General features: G+C 54.6%; 1 protein-coding gene across 1 annotated transcript in view; it reads left to right on the top strand.

The window, feature by feature from the left end:
* The window catches only part of AGBL1 (AGBL carboxypeptidase 1), a 330,831-nt gene that overhangs the window by 218,799 nt on the left and 92,527 nt on the right, over positions 1-19,505 (top strand). The window contains exon 20 of the mRNA XM_087829256.1: positions 10,029-10,192. Coding sequence (XP_087685382.1) covers positions 10,029-10,192 — 164 coding nt within the window. The remainder of the gene's footprint in view (positions 1-10,028; positions 10,193-19,505) is intronic.

Here is a 19,505-nt window from a genome sequence, read left to right as displayed (position 1 = left end):
CGTAGGATGCCAGTCCCTCCATAGGGAGAGCTTTGTCTTCAGCAGAGTGACCTCGGGGTTTTGCTGATAATCCAAACACCCACGTTTTATCCTGAGCCATGAGCTCGCATGTCACCAGGGCCCAGATGGGTGACCTAAATGAATGAAAAGGAGGGGGCGTGGGGACAGTGTTGGGGGGTGTCTTTGGTCATTTGGGTGCCATTCATCCAGTTTCCACCCCTCGCCCAGCAGCTCTGCCGAGGTGCTGACGAGTAGAAATGTGTTTTCAGGTCCTCGCATTTTTCAAAGATGTACGATGCTTATTGAGAATGTAAACAGTTCTAGTTTTTGTGACATGGGTATGTGATTTCATTTAGAAAAGTATCGCGCGGGCCAACAAACAAACACACTGAAACATTTTTGTCAGCTGGGGCCTGGCAGGCTGGGCCCCGCTCTTTGCCCGTGGACTTGAGGGCTGTGCATCCCCCTTGAAAATAAATAGCGTATGATATTTGTGAGCCCCAGGACCCTGACCAGAGCTGCATAGAACACACGGCAGTGGTTTTTTAAATACTTTTTTTTTCTTTAACCTTTACATCAGGATCCACATGCATTCCTAGGAGAGAGCAGGTGCCGGGGTGACCTGTGGGCATCTCTTTTCACTGCCCGCGTCTCCTCTAGGGGTCACTGACGCTCTCTTTTGAGCAGGACTGTGGTCACTGACCTCCCGGTCCCCTTCATGGTAAGGCTTTCCTGATGACCTGGCCCTGCCACATCCCCCAGCCATGAAGGGACACAGATCAGACACAGCCCGCCCTTGACTGAAGATGCCGGTAATCATCAGAATCAGACGTGAGCTACGTCACCCACAGGTGGCCGCTCCGGAACCTCTCTCGGTCGCGTTTTGCTCAGATGTCGGAGCGTAACATCTCCACAGCTCCTGCTTTCGGGGCGGCGTTACAGAAAAGCAGTGCTCGCGTTAACCAGAACTCGCACTCACAGCCCGCCAGGGAAGGGGGTGAATTTATCCATAAGGGAGGCGAGGGGAGGGTTGGTTGGATCAACAGGCGCTGTGAATACTGGTGCGTCGAGGGGGACACATCTGGGGCCGGGCCCGGTCTCTGGAGATGCATTCTCCCCGAAGACCGCGCCTGGCCTTCCCGAGCTGGGATACAGCCGCTTGCACAAGCCCCGAAGGCCGACCCAGTTGCTTCTGGCTGCTGGTTTCCTGGCCCCGCTCCCCGACGCGGGCGCCCGCCCTTCGCGGGAGCGGCTGGTTAGCATTCCGAGGGAGCGTCTCTGATGGCATGAGTGGGAAACCAGGCTGCCGATTTATTTATACGCAGCCTCGGGGCAGAGCCAGGGCGCGTGTGTAGAGCTATAAGGGGCAGACAGGACTTTCTGTGCGCGCATAGATACACATATCGGTTCCGGGGGTTGTTTGGAGTGGAAATCTATTGCCCCATGGGTTGGGAAAGTGACTGAGAGTAGGATATAAAGATGCCAGAGAAAGACTTGGTGTTATTGCTCAGCGCAGGTGACTTTTTCTAATTCGTGGATAATAGTGTCCCGCAGAAACGCTCTGTCCCGTGCGGTGACCGCAGTGTCCCTGTGTGTGGGCCTGTTCTGCCGGGCGTCCTAGGGAAGGACGCGTCTTTGTCAAGGTGTCTGTCTGTGGGATTGACCGACGGGGCCACCGGCCGGGGCCCACCCCAAAGGGCAACAAAGCGAGGACCTCTGGCGGGTCTTGGTGGGGGCAGTCGGAGTGTAGGGTCAGGGGGCTGGCTTTGGGGTCCAGCCCTCCTGCTTATTGAGGGTTCCGAGGGCCTCTTATCGTTCCCATAACAGAATTTTGATTGGACTTCCCCTAGGTTTTGGAACTGCAGCCAGCCGATACGCACTAAAAATCATGAAACACTTCTTTTCATTTTTTTTAAAATCTCCCAATGAGCAGACACCTTCTCAGGGCTTATAAAGAGGAGTCAGACTGGAGCCTGTGAATCCTCGCAGCACATCCCGCTGCAGAACACGGGCAGGCAGGCCGGGGTGGCCGGAGGGACGGTCCTTACGGTCCCCTGCAAGGCCAGGCTCCTGCGAAGGCGCGTCCTGTCTGCTCCGTCCCGCGGGTGCTGACCCTGTGGGAGCTCCAGGGTGGTGGGTGGTGGGTGGTGGAGACCAAGGAGAAGCAGCCTCTCCTGGGGCTGGAGGGACGCCCACTGAGACGTAGGCCCTGTGGGCCCAGCCGGCAGTGGGGAGCTGGGAGCCCGGAGCTCCGTGGTGGAGACCGGCTGGCGGGAAAACTGTAAGACACCTCTCCTCTCGCCGAAACTCCCTCCAACGAGAGCACAGAGGTCTCCGGCCTCTGTCATGACACCTAATTCTGACTCTTAAATTCAGCGTGTTAGGCGGGAATTTCATTCTTAGGCTCAGAACTGGGTCCTCCCCGCCCCCGCCTTCCTGGACTTTCATTTCTCAGCACCTAAGTCCAGCCACGCTGGAAATCAGGGTCTTGCTTCCGTTTACTCAGAGACTGTGGTCCTTCATAGGACCAGTTTCTACATTTTTCAGAAATAGGTTTGTCTGAGAGGCAGGGAAATTCAGTGCAAAGCCCCTAACGAACCCTTGTACAGAAAACCTGAAATGTCGAGTGCCCCCGTGGTGTAACTGGCTGTTAAAATACCACTGAGGTTCCCAGGTGTATAAGCTGCCAAACACTAAAACCTGTTGCTGGAAAAAAATTTTTTTTTAAGGGAAATATTTACCATTAAATACCAAGGGACTTTTGGCCCTTTAGCAGGACAAGGCCAGTGTAGAAAGAAGGTGGGTAAGGAAAAAGCATTGTGATTTCCCAGCCCCTCTCCCCTGCCATACACCTGGGGGGCAGCTTCAGGGGGACCCCGAATAGCCCGACAGGGGCCTTGGAGTTGGGGAGCCATGGTGGATTGGGGTTAGAGCCCCACCCAGACCTGGAAGATAAGCGGTGTGCTGGATAATTGTGCCGATGGCGGGTCGCAGGCGTTGTTGGTTTGGAACAATTCCCCTGGGCAAAGGCTATGTGCGTGCGCGTCCCCCGTAGAGGGAGAGCGAAGGGCGCCTCAGGCCCCGTCCCCTTGAGCCGCAACGTGGCAGAGAAGCGCCTCTGGGGACGGTGCAGCCGCGTGTGGAGATCTGAGGGTCCACGGCGAGAAGCTGAGCCCTGGCCGGGAGCTCGGCTGGTTAGAGCGTCGGCCGGACGCCCCGAGGCTCCCGGCTCGATGCCGGGTCAGGGAACATACTGGAAACAACCAGCGATGCGGGGGCTCGTGGAGCGGCACATCGATGTTTCCCTCTCGCTCTCCTTTCCTCTGTCTCTCAAATCAATCAATAAAAATAAATTTGAATTTTTTTTTTAATGTATCTTTATAGATTTCAGAGAGAGGAAGGGAGAGGGAGAGAGAGAAACATCCATGATGAGAGTCATTGATGGGCTGCCTCCTGCAGGCCCCCGACTGGGGATCGAGCCCGCACCCCGGGCCTGTGCCCTGCCTGGGAATCGAACCCCGATCTCCTGGATCCTAGGTCGATGCTCAACCGCTGAGCCACGCTGGCCGGGCTAAATTTGAATTTTAAAAGAAAGTGGGAAGTAAGAAGACTCGCTCTATAGGAAGTTCCCAAGAATAGCGGTTATACCCCCCCCCCAAGTCGGGGGTAACTGCTCGGCCACAGGAGCCGGGGCCTCTCCTCCTCCGGGCCTCTGCCGAGGCCCAGCACCAGAGGCGCCCAAATAGCCGCACGCGAGTTAGGAGAAAGCACCAGCTCATCCCTCCCTCCCCAAACCCCAGCCTCACTCAAGTTGCCGGTTCACTACCAACCTCGACTGAGAGGAGCCTTGCCTTTGAGTAGAGATTAAAGTGTCTCTTTGCATATCACAGGAAACTTCTAGTCGGAACATCTATCACGTAGAAGAGCTCGGAGTCGGGAGATCTGTCCACGGGTTCACTCCGCAGTGAGAGGAGGACTGTGGGACTGTGTCCCATGAATAAACCTGGGGAACGTGGGGCCGGGGGCGTAACCCCATAGCTGCGCGGGGCCCGTGAATGGATTATGTGGAAACGGGACGTTCTCTGGTTGGCTGGTCAGGCTACACAGAAAGCAAACAGGTGCCTCTAAGGACAGAGGAAGCCAGGATTTTTAAATTAATCCCCTGCCTCGATCATTCCCAATCTCTTCTGCTCCCCTTTACTCTCAAGAGGACCCCAGAAGACCCAAGGTTCCCCGACCCCTGATCCTTCCTCAGGCCCGACCTGCTCCGCCTCATTGCTTCCAGCCCCGGAGCTCCACGGACGGCCAGGGAGCAGTCGTGTGCTCATCGCAGTGTGAGACTCGGCGCTGCTTGTTTATTAATGGACTTTATTTTAAATTTTTTGTTGACAAGAGGCACCTGAGAAACTGTCGGATGGGTGGAGGGTGTGATTGGAAGCAGGGACATTTTTGGTTTCCTTAAAATCGGACCCTGCCAAGCGTCCAGGACTCTGCAGGTAAGGGCGCTGCGATGGAGGACCTGGGTCGCCCTCCGGCCTGCGCCCCGCGTCGGGCTCGCCGCCTCCGTGGGCAGCATCGGGCCGTCTTAGCAGAGTCTCAGCAGCTGTTCCTGCTCCTGCTGCTCCGTCTTGGGCCTCTGAGTCTTTTTTTTTTTTTTAATATATCTTTATTGATTTCAGAGAGAGGAAAAGAGAGGGAGAGAGAGACAGAAACACCAATGACGAGAGAGTCATTGATCGAGCCCGCAACCCGGGCCTGTGCCCTGACGGGAATCGAACCCCGATCGCCTGGATCCTAGGTCGGCGCTCCACCGCTGAGCCACGCCGGCCGGGCTGAGTCTTTTTCATTCACAGCAGCACATCCTGGTCCTTTTGCCAACAACATGCCCTAACCTGCATCCCCCCCCCCCATGTGAGAACCAGGCGGCTGAACGAGGCTGGAGGCAGGAAGGGGGAGACAGGTCCGATTGGAAAGAGAAGCGTGTCTCCCGTTTGGCCTGAATGGAGGGAGCCAGCGCGGGTCCTGCTTGCTGGGGTTCCCAGCCGTTCCCTCCCCGGCACTCGGGCGTCAACGGGGGGACTGCGGGCTCTGTGGCCGGAGCGTGGCAGCCTGGCGCTTTCATTGCTATCCGTATTTCTGTGCCCGTGGAATCCGAGGGCCTCGCTGCACAGATGCAAACCCTGGGAAGTCAGGAAGCCACAGGCGGACAGTCAGCGCTGGCAGCTGTGGGCGGGTGTGATTTCAGCGTGTTCCCTGCCTCCGGTGGGCAGAGCCAGAGGTGTGCAGATGCATGCCCACAGGGCAGCGAGGACGCCGTGCAGAACGCGCCAGCTGCCCAGCCCAGCCCGGGCAGGGAGCACGCCGGGGCTGGGCCTGCGCGTGGCCCCTGTGCCATATTGGGCGAGCCTTCTGGTTTCTTGGCGAGAGAAGGGAGATTTGCAGAGGTAGGACTCAGGGGGGCATATCACCTAGGAGGAAAGAGGACCTCCAGGTCTCCAGAAGCTTCCGTTAAATAGGTGAGACGCGAAGCCTTGCACATGGACGTGGGCGTTTGGTTTGTGCCCCGGGAACGTTGTCGTAACCCTGGTTCTGATCGTACTGAACCTCATAACCTTGAACAAGGCGTTGCCGGTTTACGGGTCCGTAAAACAGAGAGTCAGGCTTGCGAAGTTTCCCCTCGGCGCTCAAGTTCTAGACGGTCTGAAAGGCAGCCTCTGATTCCTATCTGCCCTCACCGACGTGGTCCAGAGAGATGGGGGAGGCGGTCACCGAGGACCGGGCCGTCTGCTGCGTCATCCTGGCTCCCGGCACAAACGCACTGATAAGGCCCGGGGCAGGTCGGGCCTGGCCAAAGGACACGTTTGAAGCCCGGCCCACTCCTCAGCCCCGCTGTCCCCGTGACCACGGGGGTCTGTTTGCAGTTACTAAGGGAACAGTTGTCGTAATGGATCGGGGAGCCCGGCTGAGGGGACCGGCGCAGAGCGGCGCTGTGCAGAGGAGCTCGTCACACAGTGTGGCCGCGACACCGGCATGCTTCCCGATTGGTCCGTCCTCGGCGCGGGGGCCTCAGGGTCCATCTGACGGGTCGCTAAGCGGGGAAGCCTGCGCGCTTCTCAGAACTCAGCCCTCACTTAAATCTTCCTTGTTATCTCTTGGTAAACTTCTGGGGTTCATTATAGAGCCTTTGGGGGCATTTACTCCTAAATCCGTTCCTTGGTATTTTATAGCGGTGTTGCTGCTGTGAATGGGATTTTTATTATGCTTAATAATTTATTTTCCTGGTTTATAGAAAGAAAATTGATTTTCTGGATATTTAATTTGTAACCTGTCTACTTACTCAGTTCTTGCCTTATATCTAATAGATTTTCTGTTTCGCTTCATTCCTTTGGTTTTAGTACATAATCAGTCTTCAAATAATGATAATGTGATTTTTCCCTAATATTTATGACTCATTTTTTTTCCCTCATCGAATTGTTTGAAACTTGTCAAATAATGATAAATGGCAGGAGTGGGAGTGGGCCGCCGTTTCAGCCAGAGTTTCAAGAAAAACTGAGTGTGTCAAGTATGGTTTTGGCCATTGGTTTCATGTAAGTATTTGCGGTTATTATTGACGATAATAAACCCTTCGATGATATGATAATAAAAACTTAGGTAATGTGCAGTGGGCCAGCTAATCTAAAACTTATATGTACACATATATTTATATACACATATATACGTATATACACATATATATAAAAAACTCACTGAATGGTCTCAGCTGGCCCATGAGATAGGGAGTATTATTATTTCTATATTATTCCCATTATGCAGACGGGGAAATTGAGGTGCCAGCAGGTCAGATAACTTCCCGCCAAGACAGGAACAGTCCGTGGCCGCTCCGGGGCTGAGGCCTCAGCAGCCGGGCCCGGCCCGTGTCCCCGCCCGCGGGCCCTGTGCGGTGACTGTCAGACCTGGGGCAGTGCCCAGAAGGCCTGGTTGTGCCCGCCTCTGCCTTTTGGTCTCTTTATGTATTAAACACGTTAGTAGATGTTCTGACGTCACCCCCAGGCCATTTTTAGAAAAAGACTCTCTAGATCATGTTGTTTAATTGCTTTGATATAGTTCTATTTCTGAATATAAGTAACTTTTAAAAATTAGGATATATATATATATATATTCATTCATATGTGTATATATGTTCATTCATATATATATAGACACCCATATATATGCACATTCATACATATATATATATATATATATATATATATATATATGAATGAATGAGGTTGGCTTGCTGCCTTATGTGCTATAAAGATTAGTGTTTTATATTAGGGTTTTGCTCATATTTCCCTCCATTATTTTATTCAGTTATAACTGACAGACAGCATTATATTAGTTTTAGGTGTAGAACATAATAATTCGACACAGGTATAGATTGTGAAATGATCACCACAATAAGTCCAGTTAACATCCAGCACCACACAGCCGCAAATTTTATTTTTTTTCTTGCGACGAGCACTTTTAAGATCTACTCTCTTAGCACCTTTCACACACATGATGCAATATTATTATTTACCACGGTTGCCAGGCTGTATAGAACATCCCCAGGGCTAGTTTATTTTATAACTGGTAGTTGGTGCCTTTGGACCCATTTTTCCCACCCCCACCTCCAGTAGCCACCAATCTTTTCTCTGTATCTATGATTTTTTTTTTTTTTTTGTAGATTCCCCATGTAAGTGATTTCACACAGAGTTTGCCTTCCTGTGACTTACTTCACTTAGCAGAATGCACCAGGGTCCAGCCACGTTGCAAATGGTAGTTTCCTTTTTATGACTAAGTAACATTTCATTATATATAATTGTGTGTGTGTATATATATATGTATACACATATATTTATAGGCTACATTTCCTTTATTCACTCATCCACTGATGGATCCTTAGCTAGTTTCTGTGTCTCAACTGTTACAAATAACAGAGCTATGCTGACATTTTAAAAGAAATTGGGCAACTTTTCTTTTTGCGGGCTGGGCGCTCAGTGCTCCCTCCTGAGGCCCCCCCACATTAACCCCATTTCTGGGGCACAGTGTCTCCCCCTCAGTTCTGTGCAAGTTCCTTCACCGTCTCCGGTGTTCAGTCCTGGGAGCCGGGTTCGCATCCCCACTCCCCTGTCCCCTCCCTGCCGCCCTCGGGGAGGCTGCCCGAGGGGGTGGCGTGGCCTTGCCCCGATTCCTCTCCACCGGGCCGGCGGGAAGACAGGGCCGAGGAAATAAGTCCGACCCCGGGGCTTCCGCGCCCGCAGAGAGACGCTGCGATTTTCCTTTCTCTTTACAGAGCGATCTTTTCTGTTGGCTTCCGAAAAACACCTTGTTAAGCACCTGCTTCCCCCCCTTCCCGCTGCTGCTGTTTGCGGGGCGCCGGCTTCCCTCACCCCCGAAGCGGTGCCTTCTTTCTTTAGGAAAACAGCTGTGCACATGCGGGGCCAATCGAATTTCCAAGCCGCTGAAATAAACTTGAGAACTCTCCACTTTGCTGTATCTTTGCACCTAGAAAATTCTCCGGTGAGGCTGGAGATTTTCCAGCGTGCGTCTCCGTGTCCCCCTGGGCCGCAGCGGCCAGGCCTTTTATACGGTTGCTATGATTTGGATGTGGAAAATCTATTTAAGAAAATAATATTCAACTATCGATTCTCATTCAAGCGACATGTGCTCGACAAACATGAAGTCCTCAGGACCGCGCTGAATTCTGTCGTGTTAATTATGTCTGCGAGGGAGCAGAGGAGAGGACCTGAGCTAATATCGATATTGGGGGGACTCGGAAACACTCCCTATAACCACAGGCCTAAGTATATGGGGGAGCGCATTCGCACCCCCTTTTGCCGATGAGAAAAACCAAAGCTCCTAGGGGCCATTACGTCCACGGTGACACAGCCGGGAAACAGCGAAATCGGGGTTCACACCCGGCTCCTGTCCGATGTCAGAAGACACGCACGTTCTAGCTCACCGTGTGACCGAGCCGCCCCCCGCGCCCCGCGTCTGCGTCGAGCGCTTTCTGACGATCCGTGACGTCAGATTCACTCGCTCGTCTCTGACCAGCTGCCAGGCTGGGGCAAAGCACGAGTCTGTGGGTCCGATTGCTCTTCCGTGTGGCCTGGAAAAGAGCGGTGCCCCCGCCCCGTGGGGCTTTGGCGGGAATCGCCGAGCTGGTGCACGTGAAGGGCTCAGAGCGGTGCCTGGCACGTAGTAAATGCTCAATAAAATGGTAATAAAGTGGTTTTTTTCATTGTTATTAGCTGTTACTTTGTAGCATAGAGCACGTCTCATGACTTTGCCTTCTTGTGTTACCGCCTGCAGAACAACTACACAGATGGTTCTGACTAAATGGCTTTTTTTTTTTTTTTAACGTTTCAATATTTATATATGAAAGATCCTCCCTCACTTTTCAGCGTTGGGGCCTTGGTTGGTAACTGTGTGGGAGGGAACAAAAGGGTATTTCTTAGTCAGATCGTTTACAAACTTTGCTTTCAGCAGTGAGCTCTCTTTATAGTTTTATTTATTTTCATTTTTTAAAATCTTAGCTCCAGGATATTTTTTCCATGGCTCTTCAGAGAGGTTGGAAGGGAGAGAGAGAGAGAAAGAGGCAGATAGACAGACAGACATTGATTGGTTGCCTCCCGCACACGCCCTGACCCGGGATCGAGCTTGCGACCGAGGTACATGCCCTTGGCTGGAATCAAACCCGGGACCTGCCCGTCCGCAGGCTGACGCTCTAGTCACTGAGCCAACCAGGCCGGGGCTGCACTGAGCTCTTTGCAAAGCTCGGCTGCTTTGACTGCAATGGGGGAGACGACTTTTGTGCCTGTACTAGCCTTTCTGCTTTTGGGGTGCTTCTGCAAGACCCCGGGTGTCACCTCGGGCAACGCGGCCCGGGAACCATCCACCCGCAAGCCGTCCATCCGCGAAGCCCCGAGGGGAACACAGGGCCGAGGCTGAGACACGCCGCTCACCCCTAACACCTGGTCCCTGACGGCCTTGTCTGCCCGCAGGGCCTGCAGTTCGGGACCCGCGAGCTGGAGGAGATGGGGGCCATGTTCTGCCTGGGCCTCCTCGTCTTGGAGCTGAAATCCGTCAGCTGCAGCCGCCAGCTCCTGACCCGCGCGGGGACCCTGCTCAGCGCCGAGGGCGAGGCCCTGGACCACCGCCTCCGCAGGTAGGGCGCTCCCGCGGGGAGGGCCTGTGCGCCCGCGGCTCCTGGGGGACCGGCTCAGGAGGGGGGGCCGCTGGCAGAGAAGAAACCTGGGGGAGCCGCTTCAGTAGAGCCAGACCCTGAAGAAACGGGGGGGGGGGGGGGGGGTGCTGTGCACATGGACCCAGCAGGGCAAACGGGAAGCTGTTGGCATTTATAAATTTTGCGCATGCAGTTTGCTTGGCGTCACACATGCTTGTGTTTGCCAGGTGTGTTTTTCTATGTACATTTTGGAGCCATAAATTACTTAGCACAAAAAAAAGGGGAGGGGGGCAGTGTGATTGCCAGGATCCAGGCACTTGGAGACAAGAAGCGTTTCCATCGCCCTGGTCTTAAGTAGCAGCGTCGCCCCTCCGAGCAGGAGAGCAGCCGAGGGAAGGCGAGGAAGACGGTGGCCGGGAGCCTGACTGCGCCGAGGCGGGGCGAGCGGGACCCCCGAGGGCGCGAGGGTCAGCGGGCCGGGAGGGGGGCCGTCCTGATTCTCTTTACTGTAGACGGGTATTTTAGACTTGACCTAAACAGGCGCACGGGGCGGGGAGGGATGAATGCAAGGCCGAGTGAGAGATGCAAGGACAGGGGACGGCAGAGAGCTCCAGGCTGGGACGCTGGCCGCCGCCTGGCCGCCGGGGGAGGCGGTGCCTGCTGCTGGATGGGGGGGACCCCGGCCGGAGAGAAAGCCGGGGCCATCTTACTTCCGGATCCTTTTCATTCATTTCCCTCCTCTGGGGAGACCCCTCAACCCAGTCGCCAGTCAAGCCCGGAACGATCCAGCGGCGTAAATGAATGCGGCCTCGGAGGGCACTGGTTTCTCGGAGACTTAATTACCCGCGCGCGGTAATTAACTTGCTCGCCACGCTGCGCCCTAGATCAGAGCCCGCGGAAACTTGAGCAAGTGCCGACGTCTCTCCCCCCTGGGGTGGCTGCCTCCGGCGCCTTTGGTTCAGACATCGCAGCCACCCCCTCGGGCCCGCTGTCCCCCCCGCCCGCAGAGCCCGCCCCCGGGCTTGGGCGCGTTTGGCACCCTGGCGCCTGAGCCTCTCCCCCTGACAGCAAACGAGGGCCTCGGCCTGCCAGGGTGTACACTTCAGCTTGTCTTTCCATCTGCGCCTCTGCTCGGCTATCTTGGGCGCAGGCAGGCGCGGGCCCTCTCTCCCGGTTCCTTCCCTGTCCCCCCGCCCCTCGCTCTGCGCTGCTCATTGCGAGGGGAGACGGAGGGGGCCTGGCAGTGCCCGCCTCCCCGGAATTGATTATTCCCGCCTGTTGGATCCGATGCCGTGAGGATTAGTTGCCTGTAAACTGGAACGAGAAGGGATCCGTCAAAGAAGTGCCTTTTCTAATTCGAGTCTAAAGGATTCGGGGTCAGGCCCCAGAGGCAGCAGCTGCTGTGGGGGTCCCCGAAAGAGCGCGGTGCTCCCGGCCTTTCTCAGCGTCCGCTCAGCCGACTGTTCAGTGTTCAGGTGGAACCGGCCCCCGGAGACGGAAGCCTGGGGTCCCCTCAGGCTGGCAGGACCCCTCCGCTCAGGGTGAGGCTAATACGTGTGTTCGAATGGATCTGAATTGAACGTGGGAGGCGTGGAGTTTGGAGGACACGGCCTCGCTCCCCCGGGCGTTTGTATCATCATGATTTTTCTGTTCATCGAGGCTGGTGACCAACACAGATGGCGGTTCCTGCCCGAGGGACCCGAAAACCCCGTGGCTGGGAGGAAAATCACCCTGAACGTGGCTTGACCCAGAAAAGATTTTAGCCACTAAGGGGGCAGGGTGGGGCAAAAGTAGGTTTACAGTGGCGAGTACTGGAAACACAGAGTTTGTCCTTATATTATTATTTATTAATTATCGTGTTATTTTCCATATGAGCGGCTGTAAACCTACTTTCGTCTCGCCCTGTACGTTCAGGGATGTCAGAGGGGCACTTAATAAAATGAAACCTATTGGTTCGAAAGCGGCCACAGGCTGATCGAGTACCCTTGGATTAGTTAGTGAATGGAGGGGCCAAGTCATGAGATATAACAATCGGCAGAGCCCGGCCGGCGCGGCTCAGCGGTGGAGCGTCCACCGAGGATCCAGGAGATCGCGGTTCGATTCCCGGCCAGGGCCCAGGCCCGGGGTGCAGGCTCCTCGACCCCCAGCAGGGGGCGAGCAGGAGGCGGCCGATCCATGACTCTCATCATCGACGTTTCTCTCTCCCTCCCTCTCCCTTCTGAAATCAATAAAGACATATTTTTTAAAAAAATCAGCAGAGCAAATCCTGGGGATTTTGTCACCAACAGGGTTCTTAGTATAATACAAAGGGCGTAACCAATGTTGGCCAACATAACTCTCCTGGTGCTTGATTTAAAGACCTTCGCCAACTTCTTCCCTCCTGCCCCTTCCTTGGGGTGTTGCCATCCTTCTGTATAACACAGTTAAATGCTTTAGAAAGAGTCTCCTGTTGCTCAGGAGAAAAGGAACCTCTTACCTAAAAGTCTGCCTTGAAGGAGTGCAAGGCCGTGGTTTTTTGAGCCTCTCGGTGTTGACCCCTGGGAGCGATCTGCGGGGAAGACAGAGTGCGGCCGGGCGCTCTGGACATCGTCTTTCTGACAGTAGGTTTCACGCCTCATTTACCGTAAAAACAGTTCGATTGGGGTCACCATCCACAGAGCCGCTCACTGGTTTTTCGAGAGCCAGGGAGAGCGCCGATGGGGGGCTGCTTGCCCGGCGGCGGGAGCGAAACACGAAGCACACACAGGCCTCGTTTCGGTTTTTCTCTTACTGGTCTCTCCTTCCCCGCTGCTCATTTAAGAAATGTCTTCAGGTCCATCACGGCGCCTTTTGATCTTCCCCGCGTTCCTCTCTGGCCCCCCTCTTCCCCCCGTCTCACCCCCGACAGAGCTGCGAGTGCGCGGCAGGAATTCTAAGCCGTTTCTTCAGGAGGCGCCGTGGATCTGCCCTGACAGGTCTTTTGCAAAGTCATTTAAGCGTTTGGCCGAGGCGGCCGCTGTTCATCTCGGTTGGTGCCCCTTCAGCGCCCCTTCGTCTCCTCCGCGGAGCCCCCCGTCTCCGCCGTGTGCCCCGCCATTAGGAACAGGAGAGACCGGGGGGTTCCCAGCAGGAGCCCCGCGCCGTCTTCATGCCCCCCGATTCGTGGACCAGGGCTTTCCTTAGCGTCAGGGCGAGCGAGCCGAGGCCTCTCCTGAGTTTGCCACGTCAACACACAAAAACAAAAACATTCCGAAGGCTTCAGAAAACATAACTATATTTTTAATCATAAAAAAGATACACGATTTTTATTTTTTTTTAAAAAAAGCACAGTTTTGCCCTGGCCGGCCTGTGGCTCGGTGGGTTGGGCATCGTGGCATGCACAGAAAGGTTGCGGGTTCGAGTCCCGACCAGGGCACTTGCCCCGGTTTCCGGCTCGGTCCCTGGTAGGGGCCGTGCGGGAGGCAGTCGGTGGTGTTCGCTCTCACACAGATGTTCCTCTCTCTCCCCCTCTCCCTTCCCCTCCCTCTAAGTAAATAAATAAATGAAAGTACAGTTTTGTCTTTCTGGGTGAAAAAATACATGAAAAAAAAGGTTCCTCCCCCCAGCCCTGTCTTTAATCACCTATAATCCCATCGCCTATTGAGAACCATTGTCAACCTTTGGATGAAATTAGATTATTTTTTCACCTATGAAAAAACAGATTATTTAATCCCTTTAATCACAATGATAGTTCTTTGCAGATTCTTTCTAAACACTTTTTCCCCCCCTCTGAATAGACTTTATTTTTTAGAGAAGTGTTAGGTTCACAGGAAAATTGTGAAGGAGGCACAGAGATTTCCCAGACACCCAACTGAATTCGGAGCAGTCACAGAAAGGCAAAGTTGAATATTTTGGGTCGGATTTTATGCTGATTTTTCCAGAAAAAGCAAATTAAAGTAATGCAAACCCCAGTTAGTGTGTCTATGAGGAAGGAGGTCTGACAGTGTCAGACACGTCCCTGCAAATCGGTTTCCTTAACTCTGGGGAGGCCTTGAGCAACCTGCGAGAGGGTCCCCAAGAACCTCCCCTTGCGTCCCGCGCGTCCAGCTTGAACATCCCGCAGGGAGATAAACTCAGCAGAAAACAATATTTAACGCGTAGCTATTTATAGCGAGGAGGCACGTATCCCCAAGTAAATTTAAACAACCCACATTCCTAGCGGTAATGAAAAGAACGAGCACCGTCGATGCATTTCCTAGGATACGACGGAGCCGTAGGAATGAAGAGCGTTTCAATGCACGTGTACGATTATAATCACAGAAACAGCCATTAGAACCTCGCGTGGACCAGACGCCGTGCTAAGGCTTTTACGAGTGTCCTCCCACCTATCATATAACCCGTCCTGCGAAGCGGGTGCTCGTGTTCGCGTCGCCTTTCACAAACGGGGGAGCTACGGTTTGCGGAGGGCCCGGCGCTGGCCAGGCCGGCGTGACTCTCGGAAGAGGCGGCTGGCCTTCGGTTCCAGTTCTAACTCCAAGGCTCAGGGTCTTGCCTTTTATGACATGCAGCCTTGCAATTAATAAATGAAAAAAGAAACCACACACCCCAAAACCCAGTATAATTAGTGGCACACGTGCTGCTTGTGACTCCGCAATATGCAGGCGCGAGGCAGAGGTGGGCCCGTTAAACTTCGAATCGAAAACCGATCTCCCCGGTTCCTTCCTCTGCGCGGTGAACATATGTCTGCGTGCATTTGTGTCTAAGTTGTAAAATCTGGATGGCACGGGCTCAGTTTGGCCCGGAAATATCCCTCGATCGTTTCAGTCCTACCCTGGGACTGAGACGCAGGATGACCGCGTCCCAACCCGTAAGAATTCAAAGGCCAGCGACGACGGGAGGGGCCCTGCAGACAGAGGGCGGCTACCTCCTGAGCCCGGGCTTGCGGGGACCCTGCAAGGACTCCTGCGGCCCAAGAGATTCCCGGGGGGCCCGGGGGGACTGGTCAGGCGTAGTTAAGGGGTTTGCCTATCGCCAGCCAGCACCGGGGAGCTCCCGCCTGTGCCACAGGCTCGCCCGTGCGAATGCTGACCCGCTGCCGATGAACCTATAAGGACCTGGGCCTACAGCAGGCTGCCAGCCCCGGGGAAGCACGTCGGCCTGGAAACTGGCTCCTCCGGCTCCCCGGCTCCCCGGCAGCCTCCCGCGGCCCCGGTGTGTCGTCGTTAAATTCAAAACAATGGGAGGTGTGTAAAAACCTTTGACGTTCCCCCAGACGGGATGTTGGACTTAAGAAGGTGCCTGGCATGGATGACCTCAGTTAGTTAATAGCTTTTCGTTAATTTTTAGAGCAGTGCTTTTTTTTCTTTTTCTTTTTTTTAAAAAAATATATCTTTATTGATTTCAGAGAGAGGAACGAAGAGGGAGAGAGAGAGACACATCAATGATGAGAGAGTCATTGATTGGCCCACAACCCGGGCATGTGCCCTGACCGGGAATCGAACCCCGATCGCCTGGATCCCAGGTCGGCGCTCAACCGCTGAGCCCCGCCCGGCCGGGCTCTTTTTGTTCTTAATGCCGACTTTCTCCTGAGTGAGGAGCCCGGGGCCCCCTGTGGCCCTTTAGAATTAGGGGCCGACCCCGTTTCACCTGTAAGAGTGAGTTTCCCAGACGTGGTGGAGAGACACACACAGAACAGCTATGGGCACGGCAAAGGTAAAAGACGGGAAGGAAAGGAAAGACGTCGCTTCGCAGGACGCGGCGTCGAGGTCGTGATGTTCCTCCCGGGGCACCCTCATAAGGATGGGAGGAATTATAGAAAATTCACATTTTTGGGTGTAAGGTCCCGCGCTGAGACGACTCGGGTGTAGAAGGAAAGGGCCACTTGGACGTTTCTCGGGACATTTCCGTTTTTGCCCGATGGCTTGACCCGTCCAGTTGTCCGATGCCGCTCCCTCGGGAAGGCATTAAGGCGGGCGGCCTGCGCCCAGTCACCGCACCCAGGACGAAATCGTCCCTCCAGTTTCCAGGAAGCCCCGACGTTAGCGCCGGGCACGGCGATCGTGTGAAGGGCGCGTGGCACCTCGGTGCCGGTGCCAAGTCTGCCCGTCGACAAGCGGCTCCGAGGCTCCGGGGAGGCGGCTTAACTCGTTTACTCTCAGATCTCTCAGCTTTGACATGAAAGACGCTGAGGTTCCTCTCGGCTCTCATGCCCCGTGTTTATTTTCAAGGCTACACCCTCCCGGGGGTTCGAACCTGGGCACTGAGGCCGCAGCCCCGAACTCAAGACGCACAAGGCCTGGCAGTTGACTGACGCCAAGCGGCACAAAGCTCCGATGAGATTGCGTGAAAGTTGAAGCTTTTCTCGGTGCCCGCTGAGTGGATGATGACGGGACAGAGGCTTCATCAGCAGGGCCCTGCTGACTGGAAAGCAGGAGAGTTAAATGCGTGTGTTCAGAAGCGGGTGTCACACGGCGGGGGCATCTCCCGGCAGGAAGGGCGTCGGACCACCCGCCCGGCGCCGGCCCTAACGCCTGGTGCGGGAGGACCCCCTGGGGGGGCCTTGGATCCTCTCGCCGGGAACCCCGGCTGGTACGGGTTCGTCCGGCTCAGACCTCAAGTACGTTCTGGTAAGAAAAACAATAACCTCGCGGGAGAGCCCGTCCCGGGCTCACTGAGGCCGTCGTGGCTGAGAGGGGGGTTCCGTCGGGGGGTGGCGCCGGGTCCGCCTGCGCCCGCATCGTTTCGCGCCGCGAGGATGGAAACGGCGGCAGAGCGAGTATGTTTATGCCGACTCGGTAGCTGTCACTTTGTCACGTGGCTTTTCAGCCCCCTGTGCTTTGCCACCGTGTGACCAAACAATGAGAATTCAGCGGTAGGAGGACACCGAGTGCCGGGAGGTACGCAAGGACCTGACCCTCGGGAGTCCCCGCCGGCTGTGACGTTAAGGGTGAAGCAGGGGACGCGTCGCCCGCCGACGGCTTGGTAAACGCCGGGCCGTTGCTCTACGGCGGATCCGAGATTCAAATACCGGCCCCTGAATTCCAAAACATTTTAAGAGATACATTGTAAATCAGCCGAACACACAGATATCCGCAAAGCAGCCTCCAGGAGAAAGGGGGGAACGTGGGCCACGAGAGGGGACCCCTGTAGATCGGTTTTCTTACCCCGAGAGCTGGTTCCTGTAAGGTCGGTGCAAAGGTCGTCACCTCCTCCGTGGCGGGGAAGCGCACGGGTTTTATTATAGTTTTACTCGGGTGTAATTCGCGGACAATAATAACCTGCGCGTATTTAAAATGTGTAACCTGATGCGTCTTGGCACATACGTGTTTGCGCATGAAACCGTCACCACCGTCCAAATCGCCGGTGTCCCCCCCCCCGAAATAGCCTCGAATCCCTTTGTAGCCCACCCCTCACCTGGGCAGCCACTCATTTGCTTTCTTTCCCTACATATCAGTCTCCACTTTCAGAATTTTATATAAATGGCATCATATAGTATGTACGTCTCCCCCCCCCCCGGCTTTGACTTTCCTCCCCCCACTCAGCACACTGGCTTTGAGATGCGTCCATGCTCGAATCGGATTTGTTTTATTTACTGTGTGGTTACACTAGCCGGCAGGTCAAAGAAACAGGAGACACGTCCACCGGTGTGTCCAGCAGAAGCTCTGTTTCCCTAACAGCCTAACACGCATCCGTCCCGACTGACGTTTTTGTTTTCCCTGGTTGCACCCCCCGCCGGGCCTGCGCTTCCTGCAAATTGGGGCCTAGCCGGCTCCCCCTTGACGTTCAAGCCTCAGCTTAAATGTCTAATTTCACCGGCTCAGCGAGACGGTTTGCGACCCCCTTGCCTCAAGTAGCGTCGCGCCCGGCCGGGCGCGGCTCAGCGGCTGAGCGTCGGCCTGGGACCCAGGCGACCGGGGTTCGATTCCCGGTCGGGGCACAGGCCCGGGTTCAGGCTCGATCAGTGACTCTCTCATCATGGATGTTTCTCTCTCTCTCTCCCTCTCCTTTCCTCTCTCTGAAATCAATAAAGATATATTTAAAAAAAAAAAAAATTGAAAGCAGCGTCGCCAGTCAGCACCACGGCGAGTCGCCTTTAACTCAGCCCCGTCCGCGCTCCCTGGAGAGGGAGACGGACTGCGTGCGTCCTGCCTAAAGCCTTGTGCCTAGGACCTAGAACATTGCCAGATGCCGGGGGCCAGCGATGAATCAGTGAACAGATAAATCTGTGCCAAGCCTTTCATCTTGTGTTTATGGGAAACGTGGAGACCCATGAGTGGGATGATAGTATAATTCGATGTAATTGGTATCGGTTGAAGGAATATATTCAAAGTGTGCCGATTAATGGCTATTTTTTTCCACCTACGTGGGGGTTTATGTTCATGGCTTTACCTTCAGTCCTGTCCTGCTCCAGTTTTTATACGTTAAAAAGAATATATATACGCGTGTGTGTGTATAAAGCAGTTGGCTGTAACTAATGATTACTTAGTTTTCCTGAATTCCGTGAAGCTACGACACATAATGGTGATAATTGATATTCTAAGATATACTTACACATAGGAAGAAGGGCTGGCACTCAGCTCTGACGCCAGGTAAGGGTAGATTTTGCTCCAGGGCACAGCCCCGTGGAGGGGCACAGTTGCTCGGTGGGCGCCGTAGTTGAGCGCGAGCCGAGTCCAGCTCCGTGCACTGAGCTTTCCTACGTTCTGGGGACAGCCCGGGGCTTTGGTAGAAATGCAAAATCCAGAGTTAGATGGGGACGGGTTTCCCCATGTGTTTGCTCTTGTCAACACAGAGCCTAGAGTATCTTAGCTCGTGCCAGAGGTGGAGGAATGGAAGCGGGCTCGGGGATTGCACGCAGCTGCTGAGAGGGGTCACGGATGCCACGGGTGCCACGGGGGGGACGGCGGGTGTCCCGCTGGCCGTGTCCACGTAGCTCCCTCATGGAAAGAAGTGAGAGGCAGGCCTCGTTTGACTCGAAGTAGGGGACTCGTATCTGTTCATATCTGAGGCCCCGAGTTCGCTCGGGAAGACCTAGCTGACGGTCAGAGATGCCCGAGGGTGGAACGAGCTCTTCCCGACTTCAGGCGTGTGGAGCTTCTGGAAAACGTTTCCTAGGACAGACGTAAGGACGTGAATCGCTCCTGGGGTGATAACATGATTAGAGATAGAAATTAAAACGTATCACAATGTTCATAAAGAAAGCCATTCGTCGTCATTTAATTTATTTAGAGTGGGATTTACCTCTCTAAATAAATTCACCTTTTAAAATAGGTGAAACCCTGGGCTCTTTTCTAAATGCCTCATTGATATGTGTAACCCACGGCAGGTTTGAAGGCTG

This window comes from Miniopterus natalensis, chromosome 22, assembly GCF_054644295.1.
Source record: "Miniopterus natalensis isolate mMinNat1 chromosome 22, mMinNat1.hap1, whole genome shotgun sequence".
Taxonomy (NCBI): domain Eukaryota; kingdom Metazoa; phylum Chordata; class Mammalia; order Chiroptera; family Miniopteridae; genus Miniopterus; species Miniopterus natalensis.
This window is presented reverse-complemented; position numbering and strand designations above follow the sequence as displayed.